Source organism: Alexandromys fortis, unplaced genomic scaffold (genome assembly GCF_014885135.2).
Source record: "Alexandromys fortis isolate MF-2015 unplaced genomic scaffold, M_Fortis_MF-2015_v1.1 scaffold_8_1_9099942, whole genome shotgun sequence".
In the NCBI taxonomy this organism is placed as follows: Eukaryota; Metazoa; Chordata; class Mammalia; order Rodentia; family Cricetidae; genus Alexandromys; species Alexandromys fortis.
Window position 1 is genome coordinate 6,735,267 of NW_026067898.1, and position 15,473 is coordinate 6,750,739.

Consider the following 15,473-nt stretch of genomic DNA (forward strand, 5'->3'; position numbering starts at 1 on the left):
AAATTTCATGGGTTTGGTGAGAGAGGATAGGAAAAACGGATTTTCTCTCTCTCTCCTCTTTGCTCTTTTGGGTAGGGAGAAAAAAAATCTGGCTTCTGGGCAGCACTAGCCTCAGGACCCAGTTCATCTCTGCCAGGGAGTAATCTCTCTGGAAAGCTACCAAAGGGGAGACGATGCTACTGAGGAAGGAAGAGAATGGAAAACTTTCCCACTAACAAGTGTCTTTGCATGCTAACACACATTCTCGGAGGCATTCAGAGGGATCGGCTATCTTTCATTCTCAGCAGGGACAGCAATGACACTGTGCTGGGGGATGTCAACAGCTGCCTCTCTTGTCAGGCTCAAAACTTCTTCCCATTCCAGATTTGAGTCAGACAAGTTGGGAAAGAGTCACTGGAAAGAATGGGATGAGGGTGTTCCCTTACTCTGGGGACTCCTGTCTGGGGTACTTCTGTGCTAATGATGACAGAGGACCCTGGGGACACCTAAGAGAAGCATGGGGTCTGTGGAAAATGATTAAAGGTAGACAGATGAACATTAAGAAACACAAAAGCGGGTGTTTGGGTTTGGGAGATACTGTGTGTTGAAGGTCCTGGAAAAGAGTTTCAGGCCATTCCGTGGTAGCGAGTTTCTTGTCATCAGTGATCAGCTCCCCGTGATCAGAGCTGAGAATCCTCAGTGCTGGATTTGGGCCTTTCTCTCTGCTCAGGAAAGAACCTCAAGGCTTCCGAGAAGCCCTATGACAGGGAGGAAGCCTGGTTCTGGAACTTTCTGAAACTAGTAGCTGTAGTATGGAGTGGAAATGTTAGGGGATGCCCTGAAAACTCACCCACAAATAAGTCAAAAGAGAAGGGAATTGTAAGGAGACCTGCTGGCCCCAAATATAGCAAAGAGCACTGGGAAAGAACCCCAGTGTGTCCAACAATAATAAGTTTAGAGGCCTTACTCACCCGGGGTGAAAAATCCCGTTTGTATTCTGCAGTTTGCTTTCAGGGATATGTTTGAGGTACTGGAGGCTTGGGGAGCCTTGGTGTTGTTCCGTAATTGGGGCCAGTGTTTCTGTGTTTCCAGTTTGAAGTTCTATGGGCTTTGGCTAGTGGAGAAAGTGGGTCATCCCAGGGGCAAGTGTTAAGACCCAACAAGAATAAATTTTGGAACCATCTCCTCAGGTATAAAGGCCACTCCACTCCGGAAGCCTGAGTGGAAGGGGATAAAACTGACAAGGATTCTGTGGAAAGATTCTAGACCAAAAGAGCTTCCTGTAAGATAGGGCAGTTTCAAACGTGGGGTAACCTTCCGTGTTGGGAAGAGGAGGGGCACTAAAAGAAACAGGGAGGCTCAGTCAGGCCACTGGAGTTGGGGAGGGGGCAGGGGTCAGTGGTGGATACTCCATGCCTCTCAGGATAGAGTCAGAGTGCAGATCCAAGCGGGCTAGTAGCCAGCCACCCCGTTATTTCCATAATTATTCACAGTGTTGACAGTACCCTTTTTTTTTCCCCACTAGAATCAAAGTTATTTTTATAATTCCTGTGGTCACAGCTGGGTTGGGATGTGGGCATTATTTTAAAGAGCCTTTTCTTTTGCTTCCAAGTGAAGAAAATACAAACCTACTCTAAGCAAAGGGGTGCTAGCCCTAACTTTATTATTTTCACTGTCAGCATCTAAAGTTTAAGAAACCGAGCCCAGGAAAAACACAATCACTGCCCTGTACGCTCTTTTGGAAGGGTATCAGTGGAAGAAGCATTAGCCTTCTCACAAGGTCAATGAGTTTGGCTTTCCAGACTATGATGTTGTTACTTCTCTAAAGATCATCTGGATTTCTCCGCTTGGGTCCTTTAACTGGTTAGACACGTCTACTGTCAGAATCTGTTATTGAACCAGCGGCAGAGACTTCATTAATCTGCACTTGAATACATCCATTGCACCAGAGTGCAATTTCAGGAATGACTTGGTTCAAATATTTGTAAAACTATCAACGTAGGTATCGGTTCCCTAATTAATTCCAAGTCACTGGTTGTTTCAATAAGCAAAAGTAATTCTATCCCGTGGTATGGCTGAGCACTTACGTATCCCGCCCGAGCTGACCACGAAGTAGAAAACCAACAGCCCCCACACCAGTAGCTACTCTGCCGGGCAATCAAAACCTTCTCCTGAGTATTCTTAGCAATTCCAATCTGCAAATATAGCCTAATTTTTGTAAGAATAAAATTGTAATTAACTCAGAAAATATTTAACAGATAAAAACTAGCATACATGCTTACTACGAACTCGGGAATCTCTTATTTTTAAAAGTGAACAAGGTCTTGGGATGAATTAATATTATGATTGACTTTTATCCGGCACATGATTCTGTGGGGAGCTGTTCTGCTTCCTACTCTCTGGGGGACGGTCAGGATTCTTTACCCTATTGACCTAGGTCCTGCTATCCTTTCGTTTGCCTCTTAGGGGAACAGCCCTCTACACACGGACTAGACGCCATCTAACTCTGTGCGTGTTTTAACAACAGCCGTCTACACACGGATTAGACGCCATCTAACTCTATGGGTTTTAAATTTCCATACTATATTTCCAGTTTCCAGGTCAATATTCTTTCTAGAAAGCGATTTCCCTTGCTATGTCTACTTCGGATTCATGCAGAGGTGACAAGAAAATCCACATCCTCTTATCCCCTCGCTTCTTTCTCGCATCCTTCAAAAAAAAAAAAAAAGGGTAGCAAAAGTTCTGGCGATCAGTATGGAAAAATAAATAAATAAACCATCTCAGGGCCCCATATTCAGTTTGTCAAAATTAGTTAACCTTAGTTTCCATCCTTTCTTCCAACAACAGGAGAGGAAGAGGATTACGAGCTAGCTCTCCCTTTGCCAAAACCAGCACCCACATCCGATGGCTGCCATGCAAGGCGAGCCAGAGACCATTGGAAAGTAACGTCAGCTGGGCAGGCCACAGGTGATGCTCAACACATCGGGTGGCACCGCCCCCACAAAGTCACCCTTGCACAAAGGTCCTCGTTTGAGATCGAAAGCCACTCACTGTGGTAGCCACTGCTGCCGCTAGCCTCTGCCGGCGCCGGATTGTGTTGAACTGGCCCTTCGCAGGTGGCCCTTCCTGACAGTGAATGGGAGAAGAAAAGGGGGTAAAAACATGGGGTGGGGATGAAGAGGGTGGGATTTATGGGGGGGATGAAAGATAGACAAAGGAAAAGGGAAGTTTTAACTGTAATTGAATTTTCTTTTTAAAAAAATGAGCATTGGAACAGGTCAAAGGGACATTCATGCCACAAGGAATGTTTTTTATTCTCACTGCAGACCCCTCAAACATTGTGAATCCACCTCCTGAGTATCATCCCTGCCCCCCAAAAGATGGAGCACTACGAATTAGCACATTAACGAGGAGCCTGTGATTCTAAGGCAAAACAAACGCGCACACCGCTTTTGAAACATGGGATGACACACTGTATGAAATCAACAGGCATCCAAACAGTAGTGAAGAAAACAGGCAAACTCAGGGGAAAGTAATTATATAAAATGTAATGGCAAAAAGAATGCATTCAGGGAAAAGAATAAGGGAAGAGAAACAGGATTCTTCAACCCCTTCCTCAACCTCCTACCGAAAAGACTGCTGGCAGGGACTCCGTATTAGCACGAGTGCTGGGATCTTCAACTTGAAGAGTTTCCCAAGGTGGAAGCCAGGCATACTGGATTGGGGTTTGGGGCAGCTAAGTGGCCTTTAAGTGCCTCAGAGTGTGAGGTCAACGCCTAAAACCACCAGTTATGAAAAACAGCGAGCACAGGTTTCATTTGGTAGCGTGCAGCTATGCACAGCCCTGAAGACGTCGAGAGGCAATGGCATCCCCTTCTCATGCTGTCTCAGCGCTGCAAACCCTGGCTCTCCAAGACTGGGGACAATAAACACTTCTACTTCCAGTGAGCCAAAGTGAAGTTTCTCAGACTAACTCAACAACTCACACAACAACACCAAAAACCCCAGGACCACTTTCATCTGTTTGGAATGACAAACGGTGTGAATTCTCGCATCTCCAATTCTCTCAATATTCCAAATGACTTTCATATTTTACTTCACAAATCTTTTGCATATTTGTATGTGTCATATACACATAACCTATTTTCTACAAAATCTCTACACTTAATGTAATAAAAGGAAGGACTCATCTTCGCATGGAATGCGAGACTAAGTCAGCTTCACATGAATGATGGGTAACTTGATTGGCCACTATGTACCTCTTCCTACTCTACCTGATTCCTCCAGTATCCAGGACCGATTATCTAACTTACTCTATCAATAACACAGGGCCACAGAACTTCTCTTCTATAGCACTTCTGACTAAATACTGTTATTGAGATTTTTTTATGAGAACCAGAAAATCAGAAGTTTTGGGAGTTCTGGATGCCTATTTTCTTAAAAGATGCTCCCCACAGAAACTTCGAGACAAATGCTTACTTTGTGAGTTACACAGCAGATTTCTGAGAGCAACAATTCAATGGTATCTCGCTCAGATATGACCAAACAGGTCTAACATTTAACTTTTATCTTCAAGAAAGGTGAGCCATCTATCCTACCGAGAATAAGCTACTATCCAATGTCCAGGGTGGCATGCTTCATTTTCTACTTTCAGCAGTCAACAACAACAATAACAAAAAAATAACCTATCTTAGAATTCTTTCAAGATGACAATGATTAGAATGATGGATGTGAAGTTCGATGATACAGTATCAACACAAACAATGATCACCACCCAACTACCACCGCCACACAGCCTGGCTTCCTTCACAACCGGCTCACGACCTAAGTTACAAACAACAGAAAGGGAGCTGTCATAACCCAGGGATCTCTCCTTGGCTGCAATAATGGTCATCCCGGAAAGTGAGATGATTATCACACAAATACTTGGCATCATCAGATGGAATTCTCAAAATCAAAAACCTTTGGGAATAGGAAGGGGAAACCAGCAAGGGCAAGAAGAAAAAGGGAGCCTGCATCTTAAGTAAATGTGATGTCTTTCTGTAGGCAAAAGACAGCGGAGTAAAGCTGTTTTTGCCTGTGACAGACATTGCTGGGTGAACAGATTCAGCCCTAATGTGTGTGCATGTTGAAGGGGCTTCGGTCCTCTTCTGCTTACACAGAGACTCCTGCCAGCTCTTGAGAGACCTGTTGCCTTAGGCAAGCAGAAATCGTTGTGTGTGTGTGTGTGTGTGTGTGTGTGTGTGTGTGTGTGTTGGAGGGGTGATACCAAACTCTGAGGTACTTCAGTCAAATGATACACACTTTAAGTCCAATTGGAAGGAAATGGTCTCTAGGGTGATTAATAGCTTCCTGTCATCCAAAGTCTATGCTTCTACTGAAAACTACATCTGTTCCTCTTGGGCAGGCAAAGGGAGCGTGGGGATGAGGTGATCTCAGATGCCTCCTCTAAATCAGAATCATAAGGTTATCTGGGGCACTCCTCGGTCAGGCAAAGCAAGACAGCATCAGTGAAAAATTCCAAGTCTCTCAAAGATCTGCCTGCTTTTGCACTGATTTCTCCCACTCCAACAATCCTGATGAGTTCTCGGCACATTTGTTAACCAGAACCATATTCTGTTTCCTCCAGGGAAAAACAGAGATCAACTGGGCTTGTGGTGGGAGTCCTGACCCCACAGACAGCCGGGGGCATTGTGCTCAGACTTGCTGAGAGCTGGTCCACTCAAGACAATGGCCGGGAAGGGAATCTGCTCAGTGGTGTGCGGCATGAAACCTGCTTAGAATAGTGTCTATCCCAAGTGGGCATGCACTTTGGGTTTTAGCATTCTTCAATTCTTTTATCTAAAGAAAGGGTTCTTCCGGTTGCAAAAATGACTCTATTCTCTTAGACATGAAAACATAAAGACTGAAAACGAACACAACTTATAAACTCAAAACGAACGACAATGCTGCAAGTTCCCTGTGAGATCATTTGGCCCATTTCCCCTTTAGCACGAATTTTATGAAGAGAACAGAAAACACATAAAGTATGTTCTTCCAAGGAACACGCGGAATTCCATTCATGGGCTGCAGATGTTTGAAATAGAAATGTTATTGCGTAGTGCTTGTGAAAATTTATTATGAATTACATCAAATTAGAAAGCGCGCCAGCAGTTTGTTATTGACACACTCAGAGTGACAATACAAAGAATGTTGTTAAATCAGCCTGCATTAGAGGAGAATTATGTCTGTTAATTATTCAGAAGAAATGGAAGAACATTGAACAGGAGTTACTTTCACCTTTGTGTTAGGATCTAAATTCACTGATAAAATTTTTTTAAAAAATCTGAAGTCTAATTTTAACTGTGCAGGTAAGCAATCATCTTACACAGCTAAGGTAAGAATAGTAGAGATTTTTGTCATGATTTGAAAGTAGTATCATTTATGACATAAGGAGTTTTGGGCATTTTATCATATTCTGTATCACTGAAATGCAAAGAGGATCAAATCTGAAAATTTACAACTATTTATTGCAATTAAAATTTTTACTTCAAGTAAATTTATCATGAGCTATGGAGATTTTAGTTCCAATTTTAGAGTGATCATTGTAGGCCAGATATGATCTATCTTTGTAATTACAGAATTTCAGAGTTGAGACAGAATTCAGTAATCAGTAAATTATTTCAATAACCTGAGCAGGAGCAAATAGAGTTCAGAAAATTGAACAAAAATACATAAATTATGAGGCCAGAGAATCATAGCAGCCACGCTGACCCCCATTGTTCTGATTTTGAACCTAAAGCACCCCTATATAAGGCCTTGATAAACTATGGACAGGGTTCACCCATGAAAGAGCCCTCTAACGCTGAGACTACATAAATGAGCCCACACTACAGTCCTCTGGCTTTCCAGTTTTGATTTTGAAGTGGCTTTCTGTCTGGGTTTTAATGCTTCAAAGGCTGTGACTGAGGATGGAAATCCAATCATGTGGCCAAATTGGATCATCTTTACTTTTCAAGGTTTTTGGACTTAGGTCCAACTAACTAAAACGAATAATTCCATGTTTAGATGACACCGACTCCGCAGAGCACAAGCTTTAAAGTGGGTAAGCGATTCCTTCAACCTCACGGCCAGGGGCTGATCTGGAATGGATACAGATGGAGCGCTTTAACAGTGATGAAAGCAAGAAGGAAAAGGAAAAACAAAAGGCTGTACCTGCAGTTGGATTTTTGTATCTTTGCTGACACTTTTTGTTCTCCAGCGTCTGGTGACCCGCTTGTCTTTCTTTGAAATATCTACACAGTTAGCCTATGTTACACAAATAGTTAAAAGCAACAGAGGGTTATTAAGTTCACACACATGATAACGCACACACATAGAGCCCAGAAAGTTAGTAAGGAATCATTAGAACCCCCAAAGCAAGCCAGCCAAAGAAGAAAGACGTTAATACTAGAGCCAAAGACCTCTCTACAACTGACCTGTGAAAGTTATATTTCTAGTGAGCAGATTGGAGATTGTGAGCATCTAGAAAAGATGCTCATACTTCGGAAAGTTCTAGAACTTAAACTTCAAAGGCATCATTGTACACGGGGGAGTGATACAAATATGTATGTCCACAATAGTCTGTAGTACATTTACGGGTAAAACACTGATAAAACTCAGCCAGGCAGTGGCGCACTCCTTTAATCCCAGCACTTGGGAGGCAGAGGCAGGCGGATCTCTGTGAGTTTGAGACCAGCCTGGTCTACAAGAGCTAGTTCCAGGATAGGTTCCAAAACTACAGAGAAACCTTGTCTTCAAAAAACAAACAAACAAACAAAATTGATAAAACTCTTCCTAATTAATACAAAAACACCAAACTTCAAAAGTATCATGAAGAACTCCAGAGGGGCTGGAGCCATGCTCGGCAGTTGTTCTTATAGAGGACACAGGTTTGATTCCCAGCACCTGCACAGCAGCTCACAACCATCTATTATTACTCCGGTCCTAGGGGATCTTCAGGTCTCCACAGCCACTGCACACATACGGTCCACAGATATGCATGTAGATAAACACACATACACATTAACTAAAGAAAGAAAATGACTGCAGAATATAAACTGTAGATTGATGTTATTATAAATATTGCAATGTTCGTCTGAGTGTAGTTCTTCCCTTTTGAGTGCCACCTCGCAAAGTCACAGGACAGTCCAGGAAGGGCTTAAGTTGGGATCTTAGACCTTGTTACCGGGCAGTCACGTTTACCTGCATGTCAGTGAAGTTCGGGGCTGACTGAGTCCTCTGAAGTATCTCCAGGTTTTGCAGGAGCTTGCTAAGTTCCACAAGGTTTGACTGACAGTGTGCAAGATCTAGGAAAGACAAAAACGTCAGAACTGGGTAGAAATGGCGGAGATAATATGAAAGGGGTTCAATCCACATTGTGGTAGGTACGATGTGGTCAACGGGTGGGCAGATCTGTATTTATATAATGGTGATGCAGGTAATCCAAAGGATACCTTGCTCTGGGTCAGACCATGGGAGCCACTGGCGGTGAGAGAGTTCCAAACCCATTCTTACCACCTGCAACTGTGAAAGTCAATGGTTTTAACCTGTCAAGCTGTGTGTGACCGCTTTCCTGTCTCCACAGTTTGTCTCATGGATGCCCCAGAGACTTCAGCAGTCTTGTGGTTTTATTCCTAGGGGCTGTCTACTTGTTCCTCTAAAATGGTTTGCAAGTTGGCTGTGTGGAATTTGGGTGGGGCCAAAGTCAAATTCAGTAAGAACAGAACAGAGTAAAAATCAGTTAAACACATCTGTTCTTCAGCTCACTAATAATGTGGCAAGAAAAGATTCCTTTAAAAATCTATTGTAGATTCTTACTAATTTGAATTTCATCACTACAGAAAAAAATATGTTCCAAGAGCCAAGTAATTTCCCCATATATTGGTGGCCTGGATTCATATAAGTCCAGAAGAGTCAATCCCCTTTACTGTTAGAATTATAAATCGGACACACAATGGGTTCCATAAAACGCTGTCTTCAAACAATGATATAAATATGAAATGTTCCCTTTTTGAACTGAAACCCATCTCAGGAGTAAGCTTGCTCCACGGCAAATGGTCGGTATGGATTTTTTTTTTAAGTGCAGCAAGAGATTAGGGGAGGGGAGAGTGTTCATGGCTTCATGGTTTGAGAGCAGACTTACAAGCGAGACTCCACCCTATCCCCACAAGGTTTAGATGATTGACAGAAAAGTTTTAGCCAAAACGAAAGGTGGAGGAGGGCAAAGAGGTTGGGAAGAACAACCACCCAAAGGCACACAGCAGGACATATGTAAATACATCCATGTTAAAACAAAACAAAACAAAACAAACAAACAACAACAAAAAAATCCAGTTGTTTGAGTCTACAGAAGGTGGCCAGGTTACAGGGGTAGGTAGGGCCAGAATGCTGAATGCGTAAGCTGCTAAATGCTGAGATGAGGATTTTGGAGTAACACCCTAGAGCCAGTGAAGAGCCCCAGGAGGGAGTCTGCACAGTTATTTTAAGGTCTACCAGGCTTGAGTGGGCACTGTGTGGCGGACCTTGGGATTAGTGAACTGTGTGCTGGCTGCCACCCCAACCTCCCCACCGAGGCAGCTCTAGAATCTCGAGCAAATGTCTGGACCATTACAAATTGCATTTTCCTCATCCACAGAGTGCAGAAAGCGAACAGTACCTATGCCTCATGGCTGGATGCAACAGAATATTAGCTGCTAAGTATTGGCATAGCGCCTGCAAACAGGCTCACAGGTGATGATTTCCCATGAGCCTTTGAGAAGGATGACTAATGGAGCAGGAGACTAGGCAAGGTAAGGCAGGGCAGTCGGGAGGCTGCGTGACTACCAGGGACGAGAAGAATGGCCGGTCGAGGTCACGAAGATAGGGATGGATGTCAGCAAAAGGTTGGTAAGGATAAGGACAAGACTTTGAACTGGCTGTGTGAACAGGGCGGGTGAGCTGGGTGCAACAATCACTGACATATGGGGTCCAGGTGTTGACACAGCCCCTGGGGGAAACCCATGAGGCGGGTAGAGCACATTCCTTTCAAAGGCGTGCTTTGCAGTGAGAAGGTCTGAGTTTGAATCCTGGGTCCTCTTTTGCAGCTACAGGGGCTGGGCTGAGATGGGGAGCATCTTGGAGACAATCCCCAGTGCAGGGGAAGCTGGGCAGTCTCTAAACACTGCAGGAATCTACAGGGCTGGCTGAAACTGCTCCGCCTCCTCCCACAACTGGAAGTTGTGAGTGGTGAATACGTCCTGGGAAATACTTTAACGAGATGTCATATGGACATGATTATGAATCTAAAACTTCTTTTAAATCATAATTTAACATGTGGACTAAGTTCGGGAGTTTGGTGTCTCAGAGAGTTGAAAAAAATGCATATTTGGAGTTATTACGCTGGTAGTTTTTTTAAAAATGGTGAGGATACCAGGAGGATTGACAGAATGTCCATGTTTTCCTTTGTATGTGAAAAAAAAATCAAAAAGTTACATAACACCTGTTCTTATTATAATTTCATAAATAAACAAAATTAATATTAAGTTAAATTAAGTCAGTTGAATCTTACTAAACTCTCTCTGCATTGCCCTTTTATTTTTTGTCCGTTTTGTGGGTCAAATGAAACTGTTTCGGAATGGAAATGGTCTGTGGATAAAGCATGGGGCAATGGGTTCCGCTGAGGAAAGAGAAAGTTGTTAAACAGCCCAGGATGGGGTGGACAGGTCAGAAGACCCCAAGGCCTCTCCATGTAACCCCACTTCCAGGTAAGTCCGGACATGCAACCCTGGACCCTTTGGTTTCCATCTGTGCTGACAGAGAACAGAAGTGTTCCGTGGGCAGTAAGACAGCAGAGCAGCAGAGAAGGGGGCATGGAAGGGACCTAGGGAGGAGGCAGTGTGGAGTCCAGGACTAATGGGGGAGCTCTTCAGGCCCCGAGGGATAGGTCAAGGCAAGGTCAAGAAGGAGCTGGTAAAGAGATGGAAAAAGTGGAAGAGCTGGGAGAACCGGCAGGAAGTAAGCCTGGGTCACAGAACAGAGAAAGATCTAGAAGGTATAAGACTAAGAAAAAGGAAAGGCCAGGTCACTCGGGGAGGCTGCGTTGTTTTGATTTCCATCAGCTTTGGGCTTGGGGGCTCACTCTGAGAGCCCCCCAAGGCAGGAACTAACCTTCCGCACACCTATCCATCTCTTCGGAGTCCTGCAGCCAGGCCGCCACTTTACTCTGCCCCGTTGTGCAGGTCGCAGGGAGGCTGTTACTGCATGGTAGAGGGGACTGCCATGGAAAACTGTTGGGCTGCATCTACGCGCAAAGAGATGAAGGGCACGGTTTACACACGTGAAGGCTGAGTTCATGCACGCTAACAACACTCCATCTGCTAGCTGCCTCATCCGATGAAGAAAACGGTGTTCTAAGAAACCATGACCCATCCTCACGAGGTGGCTAGAACTTACTCAGAAAGCTGTATCTGATACATACTGTAGGGTCCTCACTACAGTCTCTGGGACTCATGGCTAGAGGCCTCTCCTTCCCAGATCCTCCCTGTACCCTGGTGTGTGATGCCTAAGCTCACTACCCACCAGCAAACAGCCTAAGGATGCTCTGAAAACATTCTGAAGACTATATAAAAGGCCTTCTTGCCAAGTTGTCTATAGCTGATAGCTTTCTCATGAAAAGGATTTTTGTGTGAACTACAGCTGAACAAAAAATGCAGATACTAATGTGTACAGCTAGCAGCCACATAAACAGAGATTTGCTTCGCAAAGAAGGATATGGCTTTAAAGCTGCATTCGGCCTCTTCTGAATGATTAAGAGATAAATAATGCACACAGTCAGTAAACCCAGTCTTATTTATTACCTACACTGGGTCACAAACCAATTAACACTCGGGAGTCTCATAATTCGATATGTGGAAAGCGGGGAAAGGGACAAAAGGCTCTTTACTGCATTTTGATGAATGTAATGGAAATCACCCAGGGAATCTGAGCTCGGAGCCACGCCACTTGCAACGGGAGAAACGGGCCTTTTGTGGGAAGCAGAGCTGGAGAGTATTCTTCTTATTCCAGAACGAACAGTGAGGGCAGGGATTTGGTTTCAGCCTCCCAATCTCAGATATCACCCAAGTTATTTAATAAATAAGACAAGGGACAGAAAGAATGCATCTTTTATCAATGCTTTGTGCCAAAGATACCAGCCGAAACTGGAAAAACCTAAGAATTAAAAATTAATGTTTTCTTTTTAAAGACCTGTTTGGGATACAGTTCTCATTAAGTTGGGACTAACCCAGATTCATCCCATCCTGTGATGAAAACGCAGGCGGCCCAGAGAAACACAGGGACTATCTTGGAGACCTCTGAGACCCCCAAGCCCCAATCCCCCTGGTTCGTGACTTGTTCTCCGTATTCCCAAAACTGGTTAGTGTTTCAGTCAACCTCATTCCTAGGAGAAAGACCATCCGACAGTCTTTATCAGGAGTGCGACCACAGGGAAGTCAAAGATCGGGGTGCCTTGTGAAATATAATAATTAGTGGGTTTAACTTATACACCAGTATTTTCCATCAAATAACAAAAGCCAAGCACGGTAGATGCCACTAAGTTTGATAGTTAGGTCTGGTGTTTCTCAATGAAGTTCTCCAATGCTATGTAAGAAGGAAACTCTATAATCTAGGTATTATGGAGTCTCCTGTGGAAGCAAAGAGAGAAGGCAGACAATCCACTGAAACGTTTTTGAACCCAATCAGCTTCTCTGACCTCAGTTTGGGGTACCAAGCATAAAGCCACAACACCCCCGTGCAATGCAACCCAAGTACCGAATCAAACACAAAACAGTTGCTTCCCAGCCTGTTGCCGTAACCTTGACTTTCAGACAAGAAATACCTCCAGCTTTTCGGCAATACAGGCTGTGAATCTTAACACAACCCAAGGAACCACAGACTCTCTTGTCTGGTACTTGGTTTAACGAGAGGAGGTACTGACTTTGGAAACAGCTGTGTGGCCACATCCCAGGATGACTATGTCACTTGTACGCATGCAAACACAGCCTCTGTGATAGATTAGAGATGAAGGACTGTCATATGCATAACACACTTGCTCACTGAAACGCCACCGATACCACGGGACCTCTCCAGCTGACCTGCATTAACTCCGGGAGCCGGGGGAGAAGGTACCGAGCCGCCTCTCTCTGGGTCGTGTATACATCGTAGCTCAAAGCACTGAGCTTCGCCTTCAGAACTTTGGGGTCTCATTATTACTACCCAAGAATCCCAGCTGTTGTCTAAACAAATGTTTGCTCCACCTCCCAAGATTCCCCAAAAAAAGCCACACGTACATGACGTGTGTGGTCCACTTATGATAAAGGAAAAATAACTGGAAACGCTTGGTGATTCACGCGTCTGGCTCATCTTGTGATTAACTCTAGCGCCAATGTCACTCGTCTCCTGGCTGTCAGCTTACAAAACCATGTTCTCTTTCTGGTGTTTTCAAGGACACACGGCGACGTGTGTGTACACGTTTCTAAGCGGTTTCCAGGCTGACTTCTCTCGCAGCACGATGGCATCATACCTTTCCATCCACAACAGAAACGTTAGCAGCCGGGGAGGACTCGGCTGTCGAAGCTGCGGGGAAGATGTGGAAACTCGCATCTCTTGGAGATCGCACAATCTCGTTCTGACGGTACAGGCGGTGATGACGCAGTTTGGAGACCCAAGCATCAAACCAGTCCTGGGATTTCACCTGGAACAGGACGCAAGGAAAGACAGCTGTGGAAACCGTCTCCTGGCTGCCACGGGCGAGGGCAAATCGCATCCCCCGCTAATGCCGGATGCCGAAGCCAATTTCACCTTCAGATGATAGATGTGCTCCTCCGTGTCAAGGTCTATTCTTCGAGCTTTCTTCTTAATTGACATGACAGACAGTCCCACATCAATGCTCCCATGGACCTTCCCCTTTTGGATCTGCAATCAAAAGACTAGTGAATTACGAATTACGCTGGAAGGATATACGGGCTGGTGTGTCTCTGTTCTGAACTGAGGGGAGCCCAAGGAAAATCTTAGCTCACTGATGGGGGTGACTACATTCTTTTTAACGATGAGAAAGTGGCCAAGGTCTGTGGGCTGTCGTGATCACACCGATTTCAGCATGCAGAGCTACTCCTCTTCCTCTATTTTGGGCACAACTAGTGATGCCAGCTCTCCGTGATTCCAGATCGCTTAGCTTCTAGCTCCTCTAAAAGGCAACACCAATGAGTCCCAAAATAACCGAAGTCAACTTTTGAACCGTGACCCAGAACACCCATGAATCAGCCGGATGGCAGCTGCTTGCATAGAGTTGGGCAGCTGAGATCAGAGATCAGGGAGCAGCTGGCCCCCTCTTCTGACTGTCCCCAGCTGACCAAGGACATAGCCGGTTCCATGGCAGAGGGGCAGACAAAACTAATCCTAAGCCCTTAGTTTATTGCCCTACACCACACGGTAGGAGGGAAGGAAGAAACTCGGAGAGTCACGTGCGAAGTACTTCTCAGATATTAAGCAGAAGCAGTCTGGAGTAATCTTAATGAGTTGGAATGCTCAAAACAAGAAGGTGAATGAACACAGGTTAAGTACAAAAGATTTTTTTTTAAAAAAGAACTTTGACAAGAACAAGGAGGGCTTTAAATTTCAAAAAGCAAAGAACATGGAATTCATTTCAAAGTGTAAAGAAAAAATAGTTTCTGAATATTCTCTCTAGGAGAGAAAGGGTGACATTATTAGTGTGTCGCTTTTAGGCTTAAACTTCTGTTTAAAAAAAACAGTTAAATATCCATGCGCTAGTTTGAGGGTTTTGTGCCAGCTTGAGTACAAGCATAAAGCACACCTGCTCTAGAACCCGCAGAGTTGGCAGCTTGTTACAGGCACAGACACGCAGGAAGCTGGTGACTATGGCACAGAGCTTGCCCAGTCACAAGTGTTTACTCACTTCAAGCGGGAATTCTAACTGGACCTGCAAATCGTGTCCTTGGAGCTACTTACGTCGAGTGGAGCCTTTGAGTACTTCAACAGTCCGTTGTCCAGGACAAAAAAGCGCTGCAAGAACCAAACAGCCCTAGTTACTGTTTGCACTCAGAATTACACAAATATTCACAAGCCCAGGTCCCAGGGGCTTGGCATTCAGCTGCTAACGTGTTTGATGACTCTGATACATGGATTCAGTGCATCTGGCCACAGTCAGAAGTCAGTGGGTCTGCGCTCTAGTCAAATGACTTCACGCTAGGGATGGGGTCTTCTCTCCATGATCTGTCTTTACCAGGGGAGGTCTAAGGACCTGCAGCTGAGACTTCATAAACGAACTGCATTAGGACATTAAAAAATAAGAAAAAATATAACCTGGAGAGATCATGGCAATTCTGTAAAGATTTCTATACCATTCTGTGGAGAAGGAGCTAAATTCTGGATTTCCCTCTGGATACTATGGAAACTTTCTAAAAACTCTCATTGCTCTTACAGGAGCTATTACACCATAT

The 15,473-nt window shown here is 44.5% G+C and overlaps 1 protein-coding gene across 8 annotated transcripts in view; it reads right to left on the reverse strand.

Annotated features, from left to right (window-relative positions):
- Osbpl6 (oxysterol binding protein like 6) overlaps positions 1 to 15,473 on the reverse strand; it is a 170,224-nt gene that overhangs the window by 33,706 nt on the left and 121,045 nt on the right. For 4 of the 8 annotated variants that reach the window (XM_050119528.1, XM_050119519.1, XM_050119552.1 and 1 more), the window contains exons 6-12: positions 14,983 to 15,036; positions 13,816 to 13,929; positions 13,538 to 13,708; positions 11,146 to 11,278; positions 8,203 to 8,306; positions 7,174 to 7,266; positions 3,031 to 3,105 (exon numbers count right to left, since the gene is read on the reverse strand). In XM_050119528.1, the coding sequence (XP_049975485.1) occupies positions 3,031 to 3,105; positions 7,174 to 7,266; positions 8,203 to 8,306; positions 11,146 to 11,278; positions 13,538 to 13,708; positions 13,816 to 13,929; positions 14,983 to 15,036 (744 nt within the window). The remainder of the gene's footprint in view (positions 1 to 3,030; positions 3,106 to 7,173; positions 7,267 to 8,202; positions 8,307 to 11,145; positions 11,279 to 13,537; positions 13,709 to 13,815; positions 13,930 to 14,982; positions 15,037 to 15,473) is intronic. The other 4 variants (XM_050119537.1, XM_050119565.1, XM_050119544.1 and 1 more) reach the window with 3 other exon arrangements.